The 25340-nt window shown below is 55.1% G+C and overlaps 2 protein-coding genes across 5 annotated transcripts in view; one reads left to right on the top strand and one right to left on the bottom strand.

Annotated features, from left to right (window-relative positions):
* The window catches only part of FYCO1 (FYVE and coiled-coil domain autophagy adaptor 1), a 74915-nt gene that overhangs the window by 38652 nt on the left and 10923 nt on the right, over positions 1 to 25340 (top strand). For 3 of the 4 annotated variants that reach the window (XM_045778879.2, XM_045778882.2, XM_045778880.2), the window contains exons 14-16: positions 1815 to 1953; positions 19741 to 19836; positions 23529 to 23739. In XM_045778879.2, the coding sequence (XP_045634835.2) occupies positions 1815 to 1953; positions 19741 to 19836; positions 23529 to 23739 (446 nt within the window). Of the gene's footprint in view, positions 1 to 1814; positions 1954 to 4311; positions 5000 to 19740; positions 19837 to 23528; positions 23740 to 25340 lie in introns of those variants that run through there. The other variant, XM_045778883.2, reaches the window with a different exon arrangement.
* CXCR6 (C-X-C motif chemokine receptor 6) lies at positions 7013 to 12182 on the bottom strand. Its single transcript, XM_045778884.2, has 2 exons — positions 12078 to 12182; positions 7013 to 8905 (listed from the first exon to the last, which is right to left on the bottom strand). Exon 2 carries the CDS (start codon positions 8903 to 8905, stop codon positions 7859 to 7861), a length of 1047 nt encoding a protein of 348 aa, XP_045634840.2. The 5' UTR covers positions 12078 to 12182; the 3' UTR covers positions 7013 to 7858.

Raw genomic sequence — 25340 nt, forward strand, 5'->3', positions numbered from 1 at the left:
AGTCCTTTATATATTCTGGATAGAAGTTATTTATCACATATGTGTTTACAAATACTTTTTCCCAGCCAAAAACCTCTTTTCACTTTCTTACGAAGAGCAGAAATGTTCTTCAAAATGCAGACGGTTTTAATTCTGATGAATTCCATTCCATTTTTTCCCCTTATGGATCAACTTTTTTTCTTTTGGTATCATATCTATTTTTGCTTAACCCAAAGACACAAAGATCTTCTCCTGTTTTCTGCTAGAAATTTCATAGTTTTAGGTCTATGATCCATTTTGAGTTAAATTTTTGTTTGTGCTACAAGATACACATAGAGATTCATTTTTTTGCATATGGTTGTCCAGTTGTTCCAACATCATTGGTTGAAAAATCTGTTCTTTTCTCATAGAATTGCCTTTGTACCTTTGTCAAAAATCAGTTGGGTCGGGTCTGTATCCAGACTTTTTGTCCTATTCCATTTATCCATGTGCCTTTTCTCTCACCAATACCACACTGTTGAGATCACCATGGTTTCCTAATGAGTCTTTAAATCAGGTAGCGCAGGTCGTCTAATTTTGTTCTTTATGAAAGTGTTGGCTATTCTAGGTTTTTTGCTTATCCATATAATTTTAGAATCATCAATTTCTATAAGAAATCCTAGTGAAATTTTGATTGGGATCACATTGAGTCTCTAGATCAAGTTGGGGAGAATTGACATGTTAACAAAATTGAGTCTTCCAATCCATGAACATGGTATAGCTCTCCATATAAGTCTTCTTTGATTTCTCTCCTGATGCTCATTGTCCCTTCTTTACTTGTCCTCCTTCCTTCCCTCTGCCAGCCTCAGAAGGCAGGTTCAGAAGTGTGGCTGGGCGTATGGAAAGAAATCAGTCCTTGGTCCCATTTCTCAGCCTGTGTCTCAAGCCCTCCATTTTGCAGGCCTCAGACAAGAGGATGTTCCATCTAAAGCACAGCCTGTCCCAGGAGCCCTATGGCGGGGCCAGCTGGGAACTTGTAGCTCGCATGAACTGTTCTTGGTAAACCGTCCAGGAATCTCCCCTGCCCTGACTCACGGCAGGTGTTCCAGCAAAGACAGAGGGTGGCATTGTGCCAGAGTACTGAGGTCACTTGTTTTGATTTCTGACATTTCCTGTCACCTTGTCTGTCTGTATTTCTTTATGTCTTTCCTTCTCTCTGCCTTTTCTTCACCTCAGGCCTACCATTACATTTTCCATGACATAGGCAGGAGAGTACTTGCAGGTGGGTGACCAGCACAGGAGCGGACAAAGGGCGTCCTTCCTCCTGAGTGGCCTGCAAAGTCAGACACCAGGCCCCTGGTCAGAGGCACAGTGGTCGCTGCCACCTTGAATAGAGGGAGGTTCCCCAGTGCATGGAGGTGAAAATGCAGGTCAGACAGAATCTGGTGTTCAAAAAGGCGTAAGTAAGCCATGTCTGTGTCTTAGGGAGCGAGACTCAGCAGCACAAAGTGTGTTTATTCTTTTTTTAGGTTTTTGCCTGATAAGGATTTGATAGGTTTTTTTTTTCTTCTAAATAAGAGGCTTCAGAGAATATGTAAGCGCTTGCAATCTCTTTAAGGCCCGATTGAGGAGCTTAAGACAAATCTTGCAGGTTGTGTGCAGTTTCACCCGTAGTCCCGCTGCTTTCGGGAATGTCCTGGCAGCCATTTCTCTCACACCCAGACAGAATAGCTGTAGGTCGAGTGGGCCTTGGGGGCGTGTCCTGGTAGCCCATCCCCCACAGTGCGCCCTCTCTGTCCTGCGCTTCACTGTGTCTGTCTCTTCTCTCTCCATCTGCCTCCGTGGCCCCGGTGTAGACGCCGACTGCAGGCCGCCGGACGATGCCGTGTTTGACATCATCACAGATGAGGAGCTGTGCCAGATCCAGGAGTCCGGCTCCTCCTTGCCTGAAACACCCACCGAAACCGACTCCCTTGACCCGAGCTTGCCCGAACAGTGAGTAGGCCTCGCCTTTATTTCCTGCGTGCTCCTCGGGTGCTGGGCCCTTGTGCCTTCTGATTAAAGGACCGGGAAAGTGAGACTTTGGAAGCAGGATCGGCTGTCTGTGTTTAAGGGAAAGTGCCTCTGAACAGTGCTCGGGGCCATTCTGGAGACCGGAAGGCCAAGGCCAGAGTGTCGGCAGGGTGGGCTTCTCCTGGTGCCTCTCTCCTTGGCTCGCAGACGGCTGCTCGCTCACCGCTGCCTCACACCATCGCCCGACTGTGCATACGCGCTCCCGGGTGTCTCTGTGTCCTGACAGTCCGTTAGTACCTACTCTCCGCCGGCCTCTCATCCGTTTTCCAACAAGATTTGTGAGGAATGAACCACACAAAGTGCCACCACACCGGAACGTCAAGAGTTTGTGGCCGGGGACCCGTAGGGACAGGCCAAGCCCCCACCCCCCACGGCAGCCTCGCTTAGTGTCTCTCAGCCCCTGGTGTTCGGGCTTAAATGCAGTTTCTACAATAAAGTCCCGGCTGTTTAAAAGCCAAGAAAGAATTTACCCACTCTCTCTGCACTTGGGGAGTTTCATGACGTTCTTGCCAACACCCATGTTGAGATCTCTGTCTGTCTCTTCCTGCCCAGAATTCAGGAGGGCTAGGATTATTCAGTAGGATTTCTGCCGGGTGGGAGGAGATACATTTAATCCTCACAGAGCTCTGCTCTCGGGGCAGGAGCGTTGAGGCTTAAGTGTACCCCTCCCCTCTCCCCTGTTTTCTGACGAGAGGGTGACTGAACTCCCCTGTCGTGGCCTCACGGAGAGTGCCAGCACGGTCACCCAGCCCTGCAGCCCTGTGCACTGTCGCTTCCTCAGCTTTGGACCTCGCCCTTTCCTTCCTGGAACCCCTGCCTCCCCTTCTGAAGCGCCCCCCCGCCCCCGCCCCACCGACTGCACAGCCTACAGTGTTCTCCCCAGGGCCTGCTCTGTTCCAGCAGCACTGAGCCAGTGTGCCACCATCAGCCGGCCACCGTACTCCCCACCAGGTGCCTAGGTGGTGAGGGGAGCAGGGCCGGAGCCTCAGTGACCCCTCACCTTCCCCTTTCCCAGTAAGAACAAAAACAGAAAGCACTTTGACCACTGACAGATACCTGTGTGTTGGTCCTGGGAAATCGGGAAGTGTTCCAGGGAAATGAAACTGCCAGCATACAGTCCCTGCGCTCCATCTGTTCGGGGAAGAGCCCGCCCTCCCAGTCAGCTAAGGGCCTGAACCCTCAAGCACCATCTTTGTGCGTTAGAGAAGACCCCAGCGTCTCTGGTAGCTTTCTCGTACGTTCTTTTTCTTCCTGAGTTTAAGGCCAATCAGAAACACCAGGACTCTGAGGAAACGTGAGTGGTCTAGAGCCCTGGATTTGTGTAAGCCTCCCTGACAGGAAACTTCGAGAAAGAAATGAGCAGGTCCAAAGTGAGAAGTGAGCCAGAAGGGATTAAGCAGCATGTGTGTCCAAATCCCCGAAGGAGGGAAGGCTGCTTGGCAGCAATGGTGTTGAAAGTAACTCTGTCAGGCACCTTCCCTGTGCTGGTCACTTCTGTGTGTGGCCTTGCTCAGTCCCTGCCCATCCCTTCCAGGCGTAGGAGGTAAAGCTGCAGAAGCCTCTGGAGGCCAGATAAGCCGCTCCCGGTCACATGGCTGTAAGTGTGAGCACGAGGCTTTGAGCCCAGAGGCCCTCCCTCTGTCCACGGGCTAGAGGTCCGTTCTAAAGAGTTCGGTTCTCTTCTCTGGGTCCTACTTCCCCATCTGCCAATCAGAAGCCTGCCCCGTGTCCACTCCTCCCCACATGGACGCATTGTTGGGCTAATGAAGTTGTCTGCCTTGCCCCTCCTGGCACAGGGAAGGGACAGGGAGAGGTCCCCACACCCCTGATCTACTGCCCCCCGACCCCCCCACGTGTTCAGAGCTAGGATGGTGGCAAGAAACAGAAGCACAGCCCTTCACCTGGGGAGAAAAGATGGCATTCTTCAGAGCCCTCCAGACATGCCTGTTCACACCTGCTCCCCACACTCCCCCAGGCCCACCCTGAGGCCTCTCCGTGGACCAAGTGTGTGCTCGGGCCTGAGGTGGCAGGCAGAGACAGAAAGAAAGCTCTTGGCAGCCAGTAGCAGAGCTGGGCCTTGGGTCCCTTGGCCTCTGCTTAGGTTCCACCCAAGCCTGGCCTCCCCTTCTGGTTACCAGACAAACAGGCTGTGTCACGTCAAGCACTGAGCCCGGGGCCCGGGAGCCCGGGAAGCTTCCATGGAGGCTCATTGTGTCTGTGATGCTCCACGCGCATCGTGGGGTCAGGGGCTGAGCTGTGCCCTTTGTACCTGGTCCCTAGCACCCCAGTCCTTCTCCAAGGAAGACCACGCAGATGCCCAGTGATACTGAGCCAAACTCGTGGAGCCTGTCCCTGCGCCTCAGAGCCCCTTTGCCGGTAATCGCTTTATGACTGGAACTTCATGGTCACAGTGCTTTGCGGGGGATATGGTGGGTTTGTCACCAACCGGGAGATGTGATCCCTGCGTCTCAGAAACAACACAAGAACAGGATATGGTAAGGATGGTTAAGGTTAGAAAGCCACCTTGTGCTTGGGGTAACCCAGCATCTTCCCCCTCGATGATTACTGCAGAGCTGGTGGGTCCCTGAAGCCCACCAGCTGCAGGAAACGTCTGTCGGCCAACAGAGAGAGAGGCGGCTCGCTGGAGTCCTAGCCCTCACTCTGCTGTGTGAGCTTCAGCCGGTGTTCATCTCTCTAAACTAGTTTCCTCACCTGAAAAGTGGGGACGATAGTGCCAGGCCTCCCACCAAATGGCGTTGGGAGTTACCCCAGGCCATAGAGGACCAGGCCAACGGAACGGGCGCTGCCTGGAGGGGCCCTGGCGGAGAAGGTCAGAGCGAGCACCCCCTCTGCTCCTGGACCCCGTGCTCCCTGCCCTTGCTCCATCCCGCTGCCCACAGGGGCAGCTTCAGCCCTTTTGTGCCTCAGTCCAGAATGCCTACCAAAATCACCTGGGCTCACCACGTCTCAGGCAGCGCGGCCGTCCAGGGCCTCTAACCACCCCCCGCCCGCCCCAAAGTGCTGGGAACATGGTGGGGGAGGAGCTTACCCTCAGACCCTGAGGCCACCCGCAAGGCAGCCCGGCCCCCTTCTGCAGTCCGCCCCCCCCACCTGTACCCCATCATGTGTGAGCAGAGTCAAGGGGAGGAGCCCAGCAGGGTTGAGGCTGGGAACTTGTCCTTCCTGGGGCTGTTATGCGGACAGAACAAAGTCAGGACGTGAAAGCCTTCTGTAACCTGTGTGGGCTGTGCCCGCCTCTGTTGGCGGTGATGCCGTATACCCAGGGGAGGGCTTGGGAACATACCCACTCTCAGGTGTGGCAGATAAGGGCCTGGAGATACAGGGATGATGAGGGACTGAGGATGCAGAGAAGGTAAAGGAAGATTCCATGGCTGTGCTGTCCCGGGTTTTCCTAAGCTGTAGAAGGAGGGGCACAGCCTTCCTGCAGGGAGCCTGGAGAGGGCGTATAACGTAGGCCCGCGGCGGGGCATGATCTGCTGGGTGCCTGGTCTGGTTCGGCTCAGCCTGGCAGGCACCTGGTGAGGGAGAAGCCAGCAGCCCCACAGCTGCCCTTCTGTTGCCTTGGCCGGGCAGCCCCCAGCTTGGCGCTCCTAGTGCAGGCCTCCTGAGCGCTCCTGGAGGGAGCATGTGGTGTGGTGCGGGTGGTGAACCAGGCCTGGGGAGGCTGACTGGCTTGCCCAAGGAGGCACAGAGCTGGGCAGTTACTGAGCTGGTGTCTGAGTGACCCCAGAGCCCTGCTGTGCCCGTCACACCACACCGCTTCCCTTGTGGGAACGTGTAGAGGCACCACAGGGCCCTGGCTCCCCACCTCCTCACGTCCTCCTTTCCAGGTAGGGCCCTGTCTCGTTCTGTGGAAGTCAGGGGCTGGTGGCCCCGCTCTCAGAAGTGCTAAACCTTAAGATGAGCTCACAAAGGAGGGTGACAGGAACTCCCACTTTGAGACCCGTTCAGTACTTTTTTTTCCTGGTTGGTTTTTTGTATGTTTTGGGGGAGGGGGATTGTTTATTTTGTGTCTAAAGATGAGAAAGGTCAGCCTTGTCACCATAGAAAGGGCAGATGGTGTTGAGCGAGGAAGCCCTCGGTCCGTGTGGCCTGTGTGCAGGGGAGGCGGCTGCTGTCATGGGTGCATTTAGGCCCGAGCGGGAGACAGTCGGGAGGGTCATGTGGGCCCGGTAAGGCCCGGCCTCTGCGCAGCTGGACCAGGGTGTGGGGAACATGCCACACGACCCTGGAGGCACGAAGCACACCCTCCCACGCCTTGCCGACTCTCAAAGGATGACCTGCGGCCTCCGCGGGTCGCTGGTTGTCGTGCTGCTCTTCCCGTCCTTGCAGCCCTCCCGCCCCTGAATGCACACCGTGCTGGCTGCATCTGGTGCGCACCATCGCAGGTCCTCCCCACGCCAGCCCCCAGAGGCAGGTGCCCTTACGGCCCGTGTTTCACCAAAACAAAGGAGGTTAAAGAGAGTACCGACTGGTCTAGCCAACGAGTGAGAGCCGGAGCTAGGATTCCACTCCGGTCAGTCCGGACCCCAGAGCCATGCTGCTAAGCCCGGTCTGGCCCACCACCCTGTGCCTTCGCTTGCACGGCTGGCGATCAGCACTCTCCGTTTTGGTGAGTGGTTTTGTGAAGCATGAGCCAAAAAGGCAACTTAACCTACCGAGCAGATCGCTGGGATCTAATAAACGTACCCAGGCGTCTGGCATTTAGCGTTGCCTCATCCTGTGACCATATTACGGAGGTCACACGAAGGTACTTCCATGTTGGTCAGGAGGTTGAAAGCCACCGTGAGGGAGTGATCACTGGTATATTCCATTTCCTTGATCGAGCAGTGCCTCGAAAGGTTACAGTTTTAACTTGCTTCCTATGCTCCGAGCCTTTAAGTAACCACTTCCGGTATATTCCAGGCACATGACATGAAAGCAGAATGTGTCTAAGGACAAACATAGTTTAGAGATTTTAAAGTTTTTATTTTTTTGTCATGAAAATCATATGCTATTTGATACAGGCGTGTTTGTATTCTCTAAACACTAATACATGATTTATATGTGCGTGCGTGTATCAGGCATTGGACAATTTAGTTTTTAAATGAGCAGACCCACCAAAGACTCCATTTCAGAAATGCCGCTTAGATTCACGATCGCCTTAAACTCTGCTTTGCACATTTTCCTAACATTCTGTGGACCCCTGGAATCCTCAGCTGACTGGGCCCATTCATGTTCCGTGGTGTTCCTCCTTCCGGGATTAATCAAAGAGAACGTAAGCATCTCTCTACATAAAGGCCCAACCCCAAGGTGAAGCAGAGCCTGTTCTCTCTGTCGGGTACCTGGTGATCGAGGTCCCAGCCATGTGGGCCCAGCACTTGTTTTCATGGCTGCTCTAATCTCCCGGCTTCCCAGTGAACAGAGGCATCTTCTGAGCTGGGAGCCTGGAGTATCACGTGCCCTCAGCAGCTGTGTGGCCATGTCCCCTCTTCAGTGTTCAGCCCCCGTCCCCACGAAGGAGAGCCTAAGGTCTTCAGGGTCCCATTGTCATTCCCTTGGAGCCAGCGTTCTTGGGGATAGAGGAAGGAAAGCCCTTGCGGTTTTCAGAGCTTCCAGCCCCCACACACAGAGCTTCAGGCCTGGGTGTTCAAGAGGAGGACAGAAGGTGTTCGTGCCCGAGAAGCAGCGTCCCACCCCGGCTACAGGGTTGGGTGACTTCTCCACGAGAATGTGCAAACCATAAACAAAGCCTTCCTCGTCGCATCCAGAGCACGCAGCCGTGCTCCCGGAAGCTCCCGAGCCGCTCTCCAAGTCCGGGAGAGCCCTACAGCTGGAACATGCTGGTGGCCTCCACGTTGTGAGAGGCGGAACAACTCTTGGAAGCATCCTCGGAAGACTTCCATTGACTCAAGACCCCCAGGTAAGGGAGGCAGCCAATGTCCTTCATGAGTTTCCAGACGTTCCTCCGAAACTTCAGGCCAACGAAGGCATAGAGCACAGGATTAAGGCAGGCCCGCAGGTAGGCGACGGCCTCTGTGATGATGGTGGCGTAGTGGAAGCTGGTCATGGTGTGGTACTCCCAGCTCGTGCTACGGAGGAGCTTCACGAGGTTGAAGGGCGTCTGGGTCAGCAGGAACACAGCCACCACCAGGAAGATGATCTTCAGAGACTTGTGCTTCCGGAAGCCTCGGGCACGAAGCAGGGTCTTGATGATGACTGAGTAGCACACAGCCATGGCGAACAGCGGCAGGAAGAACCCCAGCGTCATCTGCGTGGCGAGCACGACAGTGGTAATCTCCTCGTCGTGATAACCACAGATGAGCTTGTCGAGAGAGCGGACATTGCCATAGATGATCTGTGGCAGGGAAACCAGCAAGGAGATGACCCAGATGACCAAGCAGATGGCCTTGCCCCAGGCCATCCGCCTGGCCTGCTGGTTGTAGGCCTTGGTGGCCCGAACCACGGCCGTGAAGCGGTCCACGGTGATGCAGGTGAGAATGAGCATGGACGTGTAGAAGTTCAACGTGTAGATGCCCAGCAGGGTTTTGCACAAGACACTGCCGAAGACCCACTCGTGGAGGCTCGCGTAGGCCCAGAAGGGCAGGGTGCAGACAAACACCAGGTCAGCCAAGGGCAGGTTCATCAGGAACACGTCCGTCAGGCTCTTCAGCTTCTGGTAGAAGATGTAGACGGCCAGGACCAGAGAGTTCCCCAGCAGGCCACAGACGAACACCACCAGGTACACGGAGGGCAGGAAGAACTTGCGGAACTCCAGGAAGCGTTCGTGCTCCTGGCTGCCGTTACTGGAAGTGTTGAAGAACACGGGGTCGACGTAGTCGTCCTCCTCCATGGCGTGCGTTCCCGTGAACATCTGGGAGGCAAACACAGGCATCAGAGTCGGGGCCGAGAGTGACACCTCCTGTTCTCCCACAGTCCTGCTGCCCCACTTGTAGGAGGCAGGTCGTCATCTCCTGAACCCACCTCCATTCTGCTCGGGGACAGCGCAGTCCAGGGCACTGGAGACGGCCCGTGCTGAGCAGTGATGGCTCAGACAGGATGAGGGACCCTTAATTAGCCCTAAAATCCTAAGGCTCTCACCCACCTGGGAGACAACACATAACCGACCCCACTCACAGTCCAGAAAATCCTGTGCCAACTGGTCTTGAAAGCAAAGGTCCCCCATGTGGTAGAGTGGGGGTGGTGTCCTTCTGGAAGTACGGAACCGCTTTGGAGTGGGCAGGCCTGCCTTCGTCTGCCCATCCTGTGCCTCATCTTCTGTTAAATTAGACCCCTGCTCTTTGTGGTCGCTAAGGCGAGTAGCCCCCCCTTTAGGGGGAGTCCATCGAGGAGACTTCTGGGGACCTGAAGGGGTTTGGGGGATGACCAGGACTTCTCCGCCTGGGTAGACAGTCCATCCTGTCTTTTCTTGCCCTCCGCTGCCTAGACTTAGATGCGGGAGAAACAAAGCACAGAAAGCGCCTGGCTACCCAGCACCGTGGCGGAGCCGGCCGCGGCCAGGGCATCAGGCAGCCCTCCTCACAGCACGGCCCAGCCTGCCCCTTATCGCCTGGCGTGCCCTGTTCCACCACCAGAGCCTGGTTTCTGGAAGACTTCCCCATCTTTGGGAATCTTCCCCAGAAGGGAACATTACTTTAGCTTGTGTGACTAGCAACTTAGGCTCAAGGGGTCTCCTTTAACAAGTGGAAGATCTGGTTGAAATGGGTGGGCTGCTGCAGGGGGGCCGGGGGCAGGTTCTCTGGCGTGGGAGCAGGGCTGGCTGTGGCAGGGTGTCAGGCCACTGACCTGCAGATACTTAGCACACAGTGGCTCATTTCTGGTGACTCAGTGCCATATCCTGCTAGGACCTTAAGAAGTCTCCAGAAAAACAGGCATCTGGTTTAGCAAAGTCAGAATGTCAACTGGCCAGACAAGGGCATATCCAAGGAGAGATCATGTCTCCTTTCTAATCAACTCGAAGACTTGTCCTGACTGGAGATGGTATCAGCCTTCGCGCTGCCCCCTCCGTCCTCGTGGGGACAGGACACCCTTTCTCTCCAAGGAAGGACCTCACCTCTGGAATAAGACTACTCCGTGAAAGGTCCCTGCTCTTAGACCGCAAAATGTGCGATGTGTAAGGGTGATAGGCCAGCTGTAGTCCTCAGGCCCCAACCAGCTCTGCGGGCTGCTGGGTTAAATAGGTCAGTTGAGAGTGGATATGTGTTACTGCTTCATGCTTAGACTATGAAATGAGTGGCTTTGCTTTCCTTGAGAGCCATATCAAATCTCCATTATGGGCTGACTTAACTCTTGCCTGTTCATAAGAAAATCCTATTATGGCTGCTGCTGACATGCTTACACTCACATGACACATTTCCTCGAAGGGCCCCTGCAAATTCATTTGTAATGAGTTATGCTAACAGATTGGGACTGCACACTTCTGTGCAGATAGAGGACTAAAAATGTGAGTTTCCCTTTGGGGCGCCTGGGTGGTGCAGTCGGTTAAGCATCTGATTCTTGGTTTGGGCTCAGGTCATGATCTCGGGGTTGTGAGATCGAGCCCCACGTCAGGCTTCCTGCTCAGTGTGGAGTCTGCTTGGGATTCTCTCTCCCTCTCCCTCTGCCCTTCCTCCCCGATCGTGCTGTCTCTCTCTTTCTCTCAAATAAATGGATACATCTTTTTTTAAAAAAAAGTTAGTTTCCCTTCTAGAAATGTTAAAATCACTCATTTCTTTATCTTGAATAGCCAGAGTTCCGTGTTGATTGATGCAGTTTGGTTTTGTTTGTTTGTTTTGAAGTAATATATTCAACTTTGGAAGCAGTGTAAATGTCCGATAATAAATAAATTAGCAAATTGCAATTCAGACATAAAACAGAACATAAGTCAAATGTGTAGGAAGTGCCTTAAATGATTTTGGAGAATGCACTACACTGAAACTACTCACAACAGCGACAGCACAAAGTAAACGTGCCCAGTCAGCCGTGGCTCTTACTGTCACATTGAGTACACGGCCGAAAGGATGTAAAATTGATCGTGATCCTTAACTGTCTATGATCATAAACCCTTTTGAGAGTGTCCTAAAACCTCAGACACTTTCCTCAGAAGTAACGTGCATCCCTGCCTGGAGTTCTGAGGGCTTGCCAGCCCTTTGAGTCCCTCTGCCACATATTCTCTGGACCCTTGTTTAAGAGTCCACGATGATAGGGCACCTGGGGGGCTCAGTCGGTTAAGCATCAGATTCTTGGTTTCGGCTCAGGTCATGATCTCAGGATCCTGAGATCAAGCCCTGCGTTGGGCTCTGTGCTGGGTGTGGGGAACTTAAGATTCTCTCTCTCCCTATCTCTCTCTGCCCCTCCCCTCAAATTAAAAAAAAAAAAAAAAAGAATCCACGATGAGCTATGTAATCTTGATTACATATGTATATATTATATATATATATATATATATTTTTTAAGTGGGTTCCATGCCCAACATGGGACTTTAACTCACAACTCTACCAACTGAGCCAGCCAGGCACCCCAATTTTGACTCTATTTTTTAAAACATAAAAAAAAAAAATGCCCAGAATTTATCAGCAGTTTACCTCTAGCTGTGGAATTCGTGATGACTTACTTCCCTTCTCCCTTTACATTTTTCTATCGTTTCCAAGGTTTTCGCAGTGGTATATTGACTTACATTGGGAAAAGAAACGAGATAACTGTCTGAGAGCCTGTGTTCTAAATTATAATGCAAAGGAAATGAAAACCAAGAATCAGATTATGCAGCGAACAGATGTGGCGAGTGGCTAGACTCTCCCCATCTCCCCGGGAGGGCACTGCCAATACCTTCGGCTCACGAGCACTTTACTCTGTGCCCAGAACCGCGTGAAGTCACTTCACAGTTCTCGAGTTCTGGGGCGGAGGTGGAATTCAAACCGAGAGCAGCCAAGCTCTAAAGCCTGGGCATTTTACCCCACACTGACCCGCAGGCAGGGATCAGAGGATCCCAGCAACCTGAGGTTTGTACCTGCCTTTTAACGCCGCAAACAAGAAAATGGATGACTCACCAGCGGAGAGGCTCTGTCACTTTGTCCCAGAAATGAGCTTGTTCAAAGCAGCAAGGTCGGCTTCTGTCTCTCTGTGATGTGGTCCGTGTTTCCGTTGACTATCTTCTGAGAGCCCTTGGTTGGTGATCATAAGAGACCCAGCCCTACCCACCCCTGCCTCGTTCATCAGAATCCACATGACCAGGCTGCACCCACGTAATTTGGGGGTCAGAGATAGGAAGCGGTGGCCCTGTTGTCCTGCACTCCCTGCTGCCTGGCTATGGACATGACCACCTCTCAGGACCTTAGAGGGTTTTTATTTGTAAAATTGAAGGGGAGCAATAAGTAGGTCTGGCTCAGGCAGCGCACTGAGAATGGTGACATTTGTACCCTAACATTATTTCCTTCGCTAGTCATGTCTCTTTGGAGCCATCGGGGCCTGGACCAATGCGCAGCCCATGCTGCGGTCCGGGTTCCAGGTATGCACGCCATTCCCACACAATAGCCCCTGTCCTCACAGCAGCCCTACAGAGTAGGTACTGCCCCATTTTATAGATGAAAACACTGAGGGCCCCACGTGCACACAGCTAAAAACGGGCGCTTCCAGGAAACAAACCCAGGTCTCTGTCGTCGTTGCTAGGGCACCGGAGGGCTCCTTGGGGACGGGTCAGCCTGATGCAGCCCTGCTACCTACACCCACGTGACTTGGAGTCCTCTGGTTCCCTGAGGCTGTCCCCACTCCTGGAACTCCCCAGATCTTGACCACCAGGTGACAGCACCATTCTAGTTGTCAGACGCCCTGCCCCAGCAATGCTGATGCTTCTGGGGAAGAAGGCCCCGGAAGGCAGGAGCTGGAGGGATGCCTGCCGGGCTCACATTCCCCGGCACCTCCCCTCTGGGGAAAGGCTGCTCGGTAGAGGCATGAACTCCATTTCTGCTTTCCCAGAAGCAGCTGCCCTCGTGCCGACTCACCAGACCCCCGTCCCCTGACTCTGCGCCCCACTCAGCCCGCTCCCCGTCACAGCTGGTGCGTGTCTGCTGGGCACAGCGGCTCCTATGGCTCTTCCTAAGGGCGGGCTGTCAGGCATTGGGAGCGGGGACCAGGCATGACCCCAGGACCTAGGGACTAGCACTCTGTTCCACTGGGAGCCAGGCCCTGTGCTGGGTGCTTCCCACCTAGCCGTCCAGCCGTCAGCCTTTCCAGATGAGTAAGCAGAAGGGTCGAGAGATGAGTTCACTTGCCCGAGAGCATGCACGTCCCTGGAGCGCCCAGCATCTGTCTAGCTGTGCGCCCTGCACTACTCCCAGGGGGCGCTAGTCGAAGCTTTGAAGACCACTAGTGGATTTTCAAGGCTTTTTCAAATGGGCTAGTTCAGACCCTTCCACCACACTCGTGCAAATGAATGAGCTGTTCCCTGAGAGCAGGAGCCGTGAGGCTCTGTAGAGAGTGTGCCCCTGGACAGGTGGTGGGTGGACACGGGGGCCAACGGATGATGAACAATGAGCCAAATAGTGCAGGGGAGGTAGGCCAAAGCACCCATCCTCCGAAAGAGACCTTTTAAAGCAAGACATCCCTTTGGAGCGAGCCATCCTTTCGTTTTGGAATCTCTTGAGTTTCGAGAGATGAGCTTTTCCCAGGGTCAAGCCAACTGTGTCATTTGGGACCAGTTCCCGGAGGGAGTTAGAACAGCCTGAGCCTTGTCAAACGCTCACGCGGCCAGGCCGTTCTGTCTTGGAAGGACAAGCACTCGTACTCCGTGGGAAGCAAGGGCCCTCGCCCCTGCCTCCTCCACAGCTGTGTGCCGGCTTGCAGGGAGGGCGGGCGCGCATCTGGGCAATCACGGCTGCGCTTGTCATCACTGTTCTCCGGCAGAAAGTTCTCCAGTGAAAGGCTTGCAGCTAAATTGGAGGAGGGAGCCGCTCACCCCCTGGGGGCCAGAATCTTATTTCAGTCACTGTACACAGTGCCAGTTTGTAGTGCTTAGTGTGTCAAGGGCATTACTTTTCTTTGAAACAAAACTCTGAACTTCCCAAGGGCAGTGGCCCCATCACATGTCTTAGATTTCCCCTGGAACACTTGCACATGTTCTAAACAGCACTGGGGTAAGGATAGCCAGGAAACAGCAGCCATGCCCACTGCAGGTGCATCTTGGAAGTCAGGGTGCATTGACCTGTTCGCTTTTCCAAAGCCCCTGACGTTCCCGATCCAGAGCCCTAGGTGGAAGGAACGTCAGTCCCAGAACCCGGGATTGAGGCGGTTACTGTTGCTGGCAGAAGTCTCCCTGCAAAGCAGTGGTGGTTGATGGGGGCTGTGGAGGATGAGTTAGGACCGAAAGCCTCAGAAAAAGAGTTGGACCAGAAGGCAGCTCCGACTAGAGCCGGGGAGGCGAGCCCAGTGCTGCCCAGCTGTTGATTCTGAGGTTGGGCATACGAGTTTGGGTGTTGTGGTCGGACCGTGGTTACTAAGCAATCAGAAATCAAAATACCAGAAGTGCTCTTCGTCACTCGGTTTTTAGGCAAAAAGGAAGCCAATGATTGAAAGAAAAACTACCAGGAACTTACTTTGAATAGTAAAATGGGAAAATACCCTCAGATCCCACAGAGTGGGCTCAGCACCACGTTCCGAGCCCGTGCCGCTCATGAGCACCGTCTGCGAGGACAGACGTGTCCTGGGTCTGCGCCGTCCCGCACAGTGGCCATTGAGCCCCTGAGGTGTGGACCGTGCAACCAAGGAGCCAAATTGTTGGCTTTTTAAAAATTGTGATGAATTTGGGTTCAGGCGGCCCCACAAGGCTAGCGGCGGCTGAATTGGGCAGTGTGTCGTAAACATAGAGCCGTCTGCTGACCACGGACAGAAGCTGACCTGGGGACCGGGGACCCTGGGTAATCAGGCGAAGTAGCCCTTCTCACTGTGCTGCTTAGCAGGCCGAGGAGCAGGTGGAGCCCTCCGGGGAAGGCTGTCAGCAAGACACTCAGGCCATGGGGGCTTTTTAAGCATCCTTTCTTCCTCCACCGATCCCAACAGCCAGAGGATCTGCCCCCCACCCCTGGGGCAATCTGCAGGACTGAAGTTGTACAGTAATTAAATGGAAAAGCAGATGAGGCATTTTGATTTGTGAGAGGAAGCTGTGGTGGATTCCAGCCGAGGGACTGCCCCCCCCCAACACCGTGACCCCTCATCCAGGCAGGCACAGACCCCTGGACTGCATTGTCGGGGACTTCCTCACCGTCGCCTTGTCTGTGGCCACCACTTAATTCTCACGTGGTTCTCAAGTGGAGCCTTTGGTCATGTCCTCTGTTGGGGGCATATGGGACAGAAAGCCGGCTCACCCTGGGCACATAATCTGGACGTCGATAGAGCATAGACAGTGTGTAGGGCAGGATCTCCGGGGATGCTGGGATGACCAGCCCCAGAGGGTGGAACGGGTTGACAAATGTGTGTGCCTCAAGACAGGTTCAGCTCTCCTGACCACAGGCTCAGGGACGGAAGCTCAGCAGGAAGGGGTGACATGCCATCAAAAGTCACCATCGCCAGCCAGAGGCTTCCGTGGCCGGAGCAAGGGGAGGAAGGAGGGGCGCTGTGGGCAGTGAATGTGTCTCAACTTCTCAGGAAAACACTCCAGTGGCAGCAGAAGGAAATGGTTCTGGCAGGAGAGAGGGTGCCCCCTAGTGGCCACAAAAGAAGTGGCTTTTGTCCCTGTCCTTCTCAAGCTCGTTTTCAGTCCTCTGCCATCTAAAGGAGTTGCTCTTCTGCTGCATCTCACGGTAAGATAACACATTTTACCTGATTACCCGCGGGTGTGCGTGTGTAGACACGAAGGCAAAGCAAGAGCCCCGTGACAGTCCTGCCCCTGACAACACGCAGTGTACTGCTTCGTAGACATTTTCCATTCCAGTTCTTCTAATGGGGGTCGTAACTTACTAAATTGATTCATGACCCACTGAATGGGTCACGACCCACAGTTTGCAAAGCCATTGAGAAGAAACCTCTGTGTCTCTGATCCTTACCCTTGGGATGGCATCCCCCACCTTTGACCACCTTGCTCCACTCCCCCCATGCAGGGCCTCAGCCAGGACTGGGAGGGGCTGGGTACCTCCCCTGGGAAGCACTACTGGCTGGTAATCAGGGCTTGCAAGAGGGGGAGCTGGAGGAGGAGAGGGAGTGATGGGTTAGGACCTCTTTTATCCTCAATGCAGGAAAAGCCTGAGAACCAATTACAGCTTCAGAGCCTGTTCCGTCAGATGTTAACTTATCTTTCTCTTGTACGGCATTTGCACTTTGCACAAGGATGAAGGCAGAGGAGCTGAGGCAGGCCTGAGTGGCCTTGGGCCTGTCTTGGCTCCTCAGGCCCCCATATCTGTGGTCATCATGTACTGGGGAGGTGGGGGGGGGGGTGTTGTATACTTGATCCCTTGAACAGCCTCTCACACTGACGTTCTGTAATTCTGTTTCTCCCGGAAGAAGGATGGGGATCTGGAAGCCAGTGGTCATAAGAGCCACGGAAAGGGGTGGGCAGGGTGGAGGTTGGGGGTGGAGGGGCTGGGCCCGAGAGGAAGAAGAACAGCGAGGCACCAGGCTTGCCCTCGGTGGCAGCAGGTGGGTCAAGCATATTCTTGCTGTACCTTCCTTGGGAAGCATGGAGAAGGCCGAGGGAGGAGTCCTTTGGAACCTCCAGCCTTTTCCAGTTGAGCCTGGAGCTCGGAGAGGAGCCTGGAGTCCATCCGGTTCCCTCTCCTCCTCCCATGTAGAGAAGGGAGAACAACCTCCGAGGAGGGAAGGGCACCCAGAGTCACAGTCATAAAACCAAGACTGGAACCACCTTGGAGTGACGTCCCCACCAGGAGCCACATGCCCTCTCCTGCCCTCTGGAGCCCCAAGGACCTCCTGCTAGAGAGATGGAGCCCCCACTGCTCAGGGCTCCCGGCGCTCAGCCCCTGAAGGGCAGGGTGTTCGTGAAGACGGGCTCCCCCGCTTACCATGGGCTGACGGGGACTGTGCCCAGACAGCCCCAGCCGGGCAACAGGGTGCCAGTGGGTGTCTGGTGATCTAGGCAGCCCTGGCGGCTCCCTGTGCCGGCCCCCACCACCGCTCCCTCGCAGAGGCGCCCCGAGAGCAGAGTGTCACCCCCAGCAGCCTCGGCTCCATCGCAGACGGGGAGGAGGCAGGGGCAGGGGGGCTAAATGGCAGAGCAGCTGCTGGGTCTGGTGGGGGCAGGCGTGATGTTGGGGCCCGTCCGGTGACGCCCCGTCTTACGCTCAGAGGTTTCCCAAGAGGACAGAGGCCTCTCCCCAGGCAGTATCTGTCCTCCTGCAGGCAGAGAGGCCTTGTAAGTGAGCAGTCGGCATGCTCCTCGACCCTGCATCTGCCACTCCACGCGTGACTCGGGGGCCTCATCCTTTAGGCACCCGGCCTCAGTTCTCTCCTGGACTTGGTCAGCATTCCTCTGCCCTTTTCCGAATCTCCACTTAGCAAGGGGCACGTACATTGTTCGGTTCCTGCAAATGGTGGTGGCCGACCTGCCGCGTGCCGGTCCTGTAGGGTGGGGACAGCTCAGCTGCAGCCCCTTCTTCCAAAGGCCTCTGGGTCTAGGGGAGAGAGGACCCAGAAGAGATAATGACAGATGGGGCCCGGGGGGAGTGGGAGGGAGGGGCACGCGGGGTGGGAGCGGGCTGCAGATGCCTGTGTGTCCGCCCCTGGTGAAGCTGCCTGTCTCATCCCCCAGACTCCCGCAGATTCACGGCTCTGTGCTGTTCATGCAGGTGTGCTGGGACGTGTCGCAGTGTTCCCACCCCCACGGCTGAGTGACAGCCAGGACAGGCTGAGGGGAGACTCACTGAATTTTGCCAACCCTGAACTCCCCCTTCGTGCTGCCACCCAGAGAGCCCCTGGGTGCTCAGGTGGACCCTCAGGTTCTCCTGACTGAGTGGGGAGCCTCGGGCTCAGACACAGGGCGTAGACTGTGGTAGACCACGTGCAGCCTCTCGCTGTGGAAGGACTGGCCTCCATGGCAGTGGTCTTGGCCCTGGGACTCTCCTGGCAGTGAACTGTGAGCAAGATGTGCCGGGGGATCCCTTGCAAGCAGAGGTGACAGCTGAGAAGCTCTGTGAGCAGTCGGGTGTGGCTGCTGGGCTGTTGTGACTTTCTGATGTCCCAGAGATGATGTTAGGTTAGGTCCTGAGCTCACCTGAGCGCAGGAATTCCCTGGGAATCCTGCAGAGCCCATCCCCGGCGTGGCCGTGGCTGGCACGCCACGCAGCCCAGACAGCACTGTCATTTCCCAGCACACATCATAGCTGCACTCCGGGGGGAGCCGTGAACTTGGTGCCCAAGTGGGTGTGAAAGTGGTAGAGGCAGAAACGTCTGAGCACGAGGTCTGGATGCTTGCGGCCAGCCGCTGACCTTGCCTGGGCCGCAGACCCCCTCCTTCTAGCTGTGTGTGTGTGTGTGTGTGTGGTGCTGACTCAGATGGAGAGCGCCCCAGTGCGGACCTGGGCGGACATCTCCGGGCACAACAGTGGGTGGGGTGGGGCTAGACTGCGTTCGCTTGTGTTCCCTTGGGGCTTCAGAGGTTGAGCAAGTGTCCCCGGGGCCAAGCTGGTGAGAGCCCAAGGGGTACGTGTCAGGGGTGGGAGGGGGCAGTTCAGGGCACATCTGGGGAGAGCCCTTTAGGGCGGTTGAGAAGGGGGTTATCGCGACAGTTTGGGAAGAAGCTGTGTTAGGTGGGAGACGTTCCTTATTAACACTTGTCCGTGGGGCAAATGGTTCTTTTCTGGACTAAGTTTCCCTTGAGCAGACCTGGGCACCTGAGCTGGTGGGGCTTGAGGGCCCTGAGATCACACAAGCCATTGGCCGAGCCGGGTGTGCGGCTGTGGCAGGACGAGCAGTGAGCTCGAGTCAGGCGTGGGGCTCTGGCCTCCGTGTCCCTGTCAGTGAAGGAGGGGGACTGCCGTCTGCCTTCCCAGAGTAAGCAGCTCAGTAGGAGTTTAAAACACACGAACGCTGGAGTTCAAGTCCAGCAGCTGTCTTTGCTGCAGCGCCTCCTAGAGCCTCGAACTTAAGTTGCAGTGTACCGGGGCGCTCCGAGAGGGAGCGTGTGGTGCCCTCCGCCCCTGGCCCTGGTGTTCCATGGAGCACCATGGGAAGCGTGGCGTGTCTGCACTGCCGACGGGCCCCCGCTGCTGGCTCTCGGTGCAGCCGATGGTGGGTCATGAGCAGAGAGAGGCCGTGTGGCTTAGGTCCACTCTCTGTCCCACCGCTCCCTCTTGGGCTACGCCGTTTCCTGGGCATGTGTCCTTGCTCCCTGGAGATGGGCCAGAGCAGGCTTGGCTAGTCACAGCCAGGCGCTGGCCAGGCCGGGCCCCGAGGTGCTGCTGACGGTGCTCAGCTGGTGTGAGATAGGAGGATGGACCGTCCGAGTTGTGGGCAGCCCCTCCCCCTGGTCACTGGAAAGACACCAGGGAAGACACGGCGGCCCTGTTGTCTTCTCCCCGCCCTGAGTGCTCAGCTCCGGCCCCTGTGCCCCTACCTAGAGAGCCTGCCGGACCCTCTGTCATGGCCTCTGGGACTGCAGGATCCCGCACATTCTGAGGCTGGCCACGTGACTCCAAGGCTGGGGGCCCCAGGACGTGGGACCCCATGTGCCGATGGCTAAATGGCTGTGTGTTCTTGTGTGTGGCATTTCAGGGACACCATGTCAACCTTGCTAACCCCCGAGGACACTGAAGACATGCCGCCAGGGCAGGATGCCGAAATCTGCTTGCTGAAGTCCGGAGAACTGATGTAAGTGACGGGTCCCCGAGCGGGACTCCCCAGGCTGTTGCTCTTGGGGAGAAGGAGCCGGAAGCACCCCAGAGGCTCTGACTTGGCACTGATGGTGCCTTTCAGTCTCTGCTTTTTTTTTTTTTTTTTTAAGGTACGATTTATATACAGTAAATTCCCCCTTTATGTGTATGGTGCTTAGATTCTGACAAATAATACAGTGTAATCACTAGTCGTCCTGCCAAGCTCCACGCCCAGCTCGGCCAGTGGCTTAAGTGATCTCGGGGGCCTCCGAGCCCAGCCGGCTCCGCGCCCCAGTTCTGCCGGGGGCGGGGAACGACACAGGTCTGGAACAGAACAGTGTCGCCCCCGTGTGACCACAGTGAAGACAGAGAACAGTTCCCTCACCCTCAGAAGCTCCCCATGCCCCCCATAGCCATCCCTTCCTCATGCCTGTGCCCTGTGTTCTTTTTTTGAAAATAACTTTGTTCGCTTTTCTTACTGTAAGAGCAGTACCTTTTTCCCTGTAGAAAATAGGAAAAGAGAGACAAGCAAACCACTTCGGGGTATAGCCTTCCAGTTTTTAAAAATACATATGTACATCATTTTCAGCACAAAATAGTCTACATCTTATTTCATGGTCTTTTATTTTTTTTATTTTTATTTTTATTTTTTTTTAAAGATTTTATTTATTTATTTGACAGAGATAGAAACAGCCAGCGAGAGAGGGAACACAAGCAGGGGGAGTGGGAGAAGAAGAAGCAGGCTCATAGCAGAGGAGCCTGATGTGGGGCTCGATTCCACAATGCCGGGATCACGCCCTGAGCCGAAGGCAGACGCTTAACCGCTGTGCCACCCAGGCGCCCCTATTTCATGGTCTTTTAAAACGTCACCACTGCATGAGTATTTTCACATATCCTATCCTTCTTCTCCCATGTTGTGGCTCATGGCTGCATAAGGGCTTCATTGTCACTGAATAGATTCACTCCCTCACCCACAGATACTTACTCAGCACCTAGTAGGAGCCAGGTATGTTCTAGGTCCCTGGAGCACATCAGTGAGCAAAACAGAGATGCCCGCCCTCGTGTTTAGTTTATATCCCAGCAGGGGTGGACAGTACACGTAAGTAAACAAGTGAATGACATAGTACATTCCAAGGTGATGCTTGCTGTGGAAAAGAAACAAAGCAGGATGGGGAGGGTGGAATTCGTGATCTTGAATAAAGTGGCCCTAAGAAGGTAAGACTGGAGGGAGTTGCCTTGCAGCTCTATGAGGGAACAGCATTCAGGCAGAGGGAACGGTTCGTGCAAAGGCCCTGGGGTAGAATGGCATCTGGCATGTTCAAGGAACAGGGCAAAGGCCAGTGTGGCTGAAGCGGAGAGAGCGAGAGAAACTGAGTCAGAGAGGGAAGGGGGCCCATCTCCCATCAGGCCTTGTTGGCCACTCTGCCTTTTAATCTGAGGGAGATGGGAGCCCAAAAATGAGGTTTGGAATAGAACAATGACTTAATCTAATTTACATTTGAAAAAAGATCATTCTGGTTGCCATGTGGAGAGTGATTGTGGAGGGACAGGGCAGAAGCCTGGAAACCAGTAGAATTTACATTTATGACGTGAGTCCTGTAGACAGTGGGCTCCTTTTATTTTAAGATTATATTTGAGGCGTGCTTGGGTGACTCAGTTGGTTAAGCGCCTGACTCTTGATTTAGGCTCAGGTCATGATCTCAGGGTCCTGAGATCGAGCCCTGTGTTGGGCTCCATGCTCAACGAGGAGCCTGCTTAATATCTTAATATTCTCTCTCCCTCTGCCCCTCCTCCCGTGCTTACGTTCTCTCTCAAAAAAAAAAAAAAAAAAGATTATATTTGAGCAGAGATGGCAAACCCTTAATTTGTGTTTATTAGCCTCTCCTTTGGGGAGACTGAGTATCGTCTTCTCACTGAACAGATGAGGTGTAGAAAAGCAAAATAAAATAAAATAAAGTACTAGAAGCACAATCTGAAGGACTGGGTGCAAGGGGAGAATTCTGGAACGTAAAATTATAAAACGGCCCAGCATCGGTGGGGCCTTCTGTCAGGGTGACTGCACACATGGCCGTGCAGTAAGATTTCCGCCTGACAAGGAAGACCTCTTTTCCAAAATGGTCCCTTCTGCCTACTCTCAGGTTTTTGAAAATTGTAAACATTGGACAGGCCTTTTTTTTTTTTTTAAGATTTTATTTATTTATTCGACAGAGATAGAGACAGCCAGCGAGAGAGGGAACACAAGCAGGGGGAGTGGGAGAGGAAGAAGCAGGCTCCCAGCGGAGGAGCCTGATGCGGGGCCCGATCCCAGAACGCCGGGATCACGCCCTGAGCCGAAGGCAGACGCTTAACCACTGTGCCACCCAGGCGCCCCCGGACAGGCCTTTCTGTACTATAATTAGGAATGAAGCTTAGATGAACACATGGGAAAACGTTACATGGAGTTAAATCTTCACAAAAGTGGAATGATTTTTGTCAGAGCTCCTCTCTAGAGCATTTTGGGTTTTTTCATCCTTGGTTACTCTTCTCAGCATAGCTCTGAGAATACTTCCATCCGTCTCCACAGCTTTGAAGGCAGACAGAACTCTTCGGCCCCATGACCTACGTGCTGTGCAGTCTTGGGCGAGTTACCTAACCTCTCTGAGCTTTAGTTTCCACTGCTGCATTAAGGGGGACAGTAATAGATCTTGGCCATGAAAGGCAGTTCAGTGTAGGGGACAGGTAATGGTTTCATATCAGACCTGGGTGGGCCTGGATCCAATTTCTTAATCTGTTTGGACCTTGGCTTCCTCATGTGGGATGGGAGCATCGTGCCTGCTCATGCAGCTGTGGATCTGGCACATGAAGCCTGCGAGCAGGGAGCCCGGCCATCGCCTTCCCAGTTCACAGTTGAGCAGACAAGGCTGGCCCCAGGCCACACCACTGCTGAGGTGGCAGGAGGCCCTGTCCCAGTGACCTGCACAAGCACGCACCGTCCAGGAGGGGGCGCCGCTCAGTCAGGAGCCTGTTCACTCACACCCAGCTCACCCTCAGAGGCACTCTTCACACCCAACAGCAGAGGGACAGAGGAGGAACCTCAGGCTTACGAGGGGGTGAGCTCCATAGCAGACAGGATAAAGGCAGGTACTGGAACCCATTTAAGAAAAGTCAGGGTGCCCCCTTGGAATCTTCCAGCAGCCCCCAGATTTCCACTGAGAAGAGGGACGGCTGAGAGGGTGGGAAGTTTCTAATGATGGGTGTGCTTCCTGCCCGTGCCAGTTACCCTAGAGCTGGAGAGAGCCAGTTACCCTACCCAGCTGGGCAGCAGGGCCGCTTCGGGAATGCTCCTGAAAGCCAAGGCCTCTGGAGCCGCCTCCTGTCCGTGGGCACACGGAGCATCTCAGGCCGGCCTTCACCTCCGACTGCCTGCAGGGACGTGCCAGCCCCACGCGGGCAGGGATGGTCATCCCGATGTTTGACTTCTGTGTCCCCGGCGCCGACCACCATGCCCGGCACACAGTCGGTGCTCACTGTGGGCGGGAGCTGCGCACCCAGGCTGCTCCCGTAATTAAGCAGGTCGGGCAAGGCTCCCCAGGGTTCGGCCTCCCAAGAGCCTCCACGGCTTCCGGCCACCTCTGCGCCACAGGTGACCTGGCCAGCAGACTCAGGCATGTTGCCCGTTTGACCAGGGCCCTGTCTGTGTTTGGATTTTAGGATAAAATTACCCCTCACGGTGGAAGAGATCGCCAACTTCGGGGAGAGCAACCGGGAGCTGTTCGTGCGGTCCAGCACCTACAGCCTCATCCCCATCACCGTGGCCGAGGCAGGCCTCACCATCAGCTGGGTCTTCTCCTCCGACCCCAAGAGTATCTCCTTCAGCGTGGTCTTCCAGGAGGCGGAGGACACACCACTGGATCAGTGTAAGGTAAGGCCGGCCCCCACCAGCGGCCCACTTGCTCATACCGCTGTGTGCTCGGGTGGTCCTTTACTGGCGCAGGGCCGCGGCCATCCTGCCTTGTGTTGGGCAGGCCTCTCCTGGAATGTTCGGGCCGCAGCCATGAGAGGGGCACGGGGACAAAGCAGGTGGGCAAGCCCTCTGGGCTGTGTCCCATGGAGCCCACAAAGCACCTGGCCTTGGCCAGCTTGGGGAGGGAAAGCCTGGAGGCTGGAGAGCACTCTGTTCAGGTGTCTGGAGTTTGCTCCCGTGTCAGAGAACTGCCATCTGACCTTGGGACAGATCACTAGGTAAGACCTAGAGGATACAGACGTGCGAGCCAGTTTAAGGATCGTTTTTTAACAGAGCTGTGCCGAGCAAGAATAGATCACTGTGGAGGGGGTTATGAGCTTGGGGTGTTCAGCATCTCGCCTCAGAGACATCGGTAGAGACACCTAGCCATTGTGGCACTTGGGTGGTGACACTTGAAGTCTCGGCGGCCGGTCCCATGTTCATAAAGTCCTAAGACAGGCTAAGCATGAGATGCTGACGATGGCCAGCAGCATGGGTCCCAGTCTTGGCCACACATTAGAAACACTCACTCCCAAGGCCACAGCCACACCACTCGATCAGAATCCCTGGGGCTGGGACACAGGCGTCCCTAGGTGAGTCCAGTGAGCAGCTAAGGTTGAGAGTCACGGGCCTGGCCCAAGGGATTGGCAGCCAGAGTAGAAAGGATAGGGTGGTGGGATCCAGAGCCCGGGACAGAAGGTTGAGCAGGACTCGGTGGGTGGCTGACCTGACTCAGTACAAGAGGAGGTGGAGCTGGTTTGGGTGGAAACTCGGGTCCCATTTGAATCATTGTGGGTGGAAGGACCGGTGAGGACAGACAGGCCAGCCGGGAGCTTAGAGTGGACGTCGGGCTGCTAGACGTGCAGAAACTTCCATGTTCCAGCAACGGCAAGAAGTAAGGTGGGGGAGCGCGATTGGAAGTCACACGGAAGCAGACTCCCATGCAGTCTGTGTGAGAATATCCCTGTGTCGCTCCTGCATGTGGGCCGCTGGCTGCAGGGGGCTCACACCGAGGGCCAGGGTGGGGGGCCTGGAGCTGAGGGCCAGCAGGCTCGGCGCAGGGCGCGTCCACGTGCCAGAGTGCATGTCTGGCTTGCTCTCCTGGCGTCTCTGCCCTCTTGGGACCTGCTCATCGTAGAGCCTGCTTTGTCATTTTTGTCCTCTGCAAATGCACGCTGAAAATTGAATTCTAGCCTCCTTGAGTTGGCCTTGTTTTGTGGAGTTTCGTGTTTATTCTTATTTAGAAACTGCTCTGCTCCTCCTTTCCTTTCGGGGGGCTCATGGCCACACCGCGTTCCCCGCTTGGAGCCCTTCCTTCCTGAGGTTCCGACCCTGCCCCAGGAGGTCGTGGGGCTCGCGGTGGTGGGAACAGGTGCGGTTGCAGCCCCGCCAGCTGCACGCAGGGAGGGTGGTGTGGGGCAGGCCCCCGTCCTCGTTTGCAGACGAGGTAACTGAGATGCCGAGTGACTTGCCAGCGCAGTTAGTCAAGCGGTGGCATAACCGGCGTGCTTGTCAGCTCT

This window comes from Ursus americanus, chromosome 14 (assembly GCF_024610735.1).
Source record: "Ursus americanus isolate L20-20 chromosome 14, mUrsAme1.1.p, whole genome shotgun sequence".
NCBI lineage: Eukaryota > Metazoa > Chordata > Mammalia > Carnivora > Ursidae > Ursus > Ursus americanus.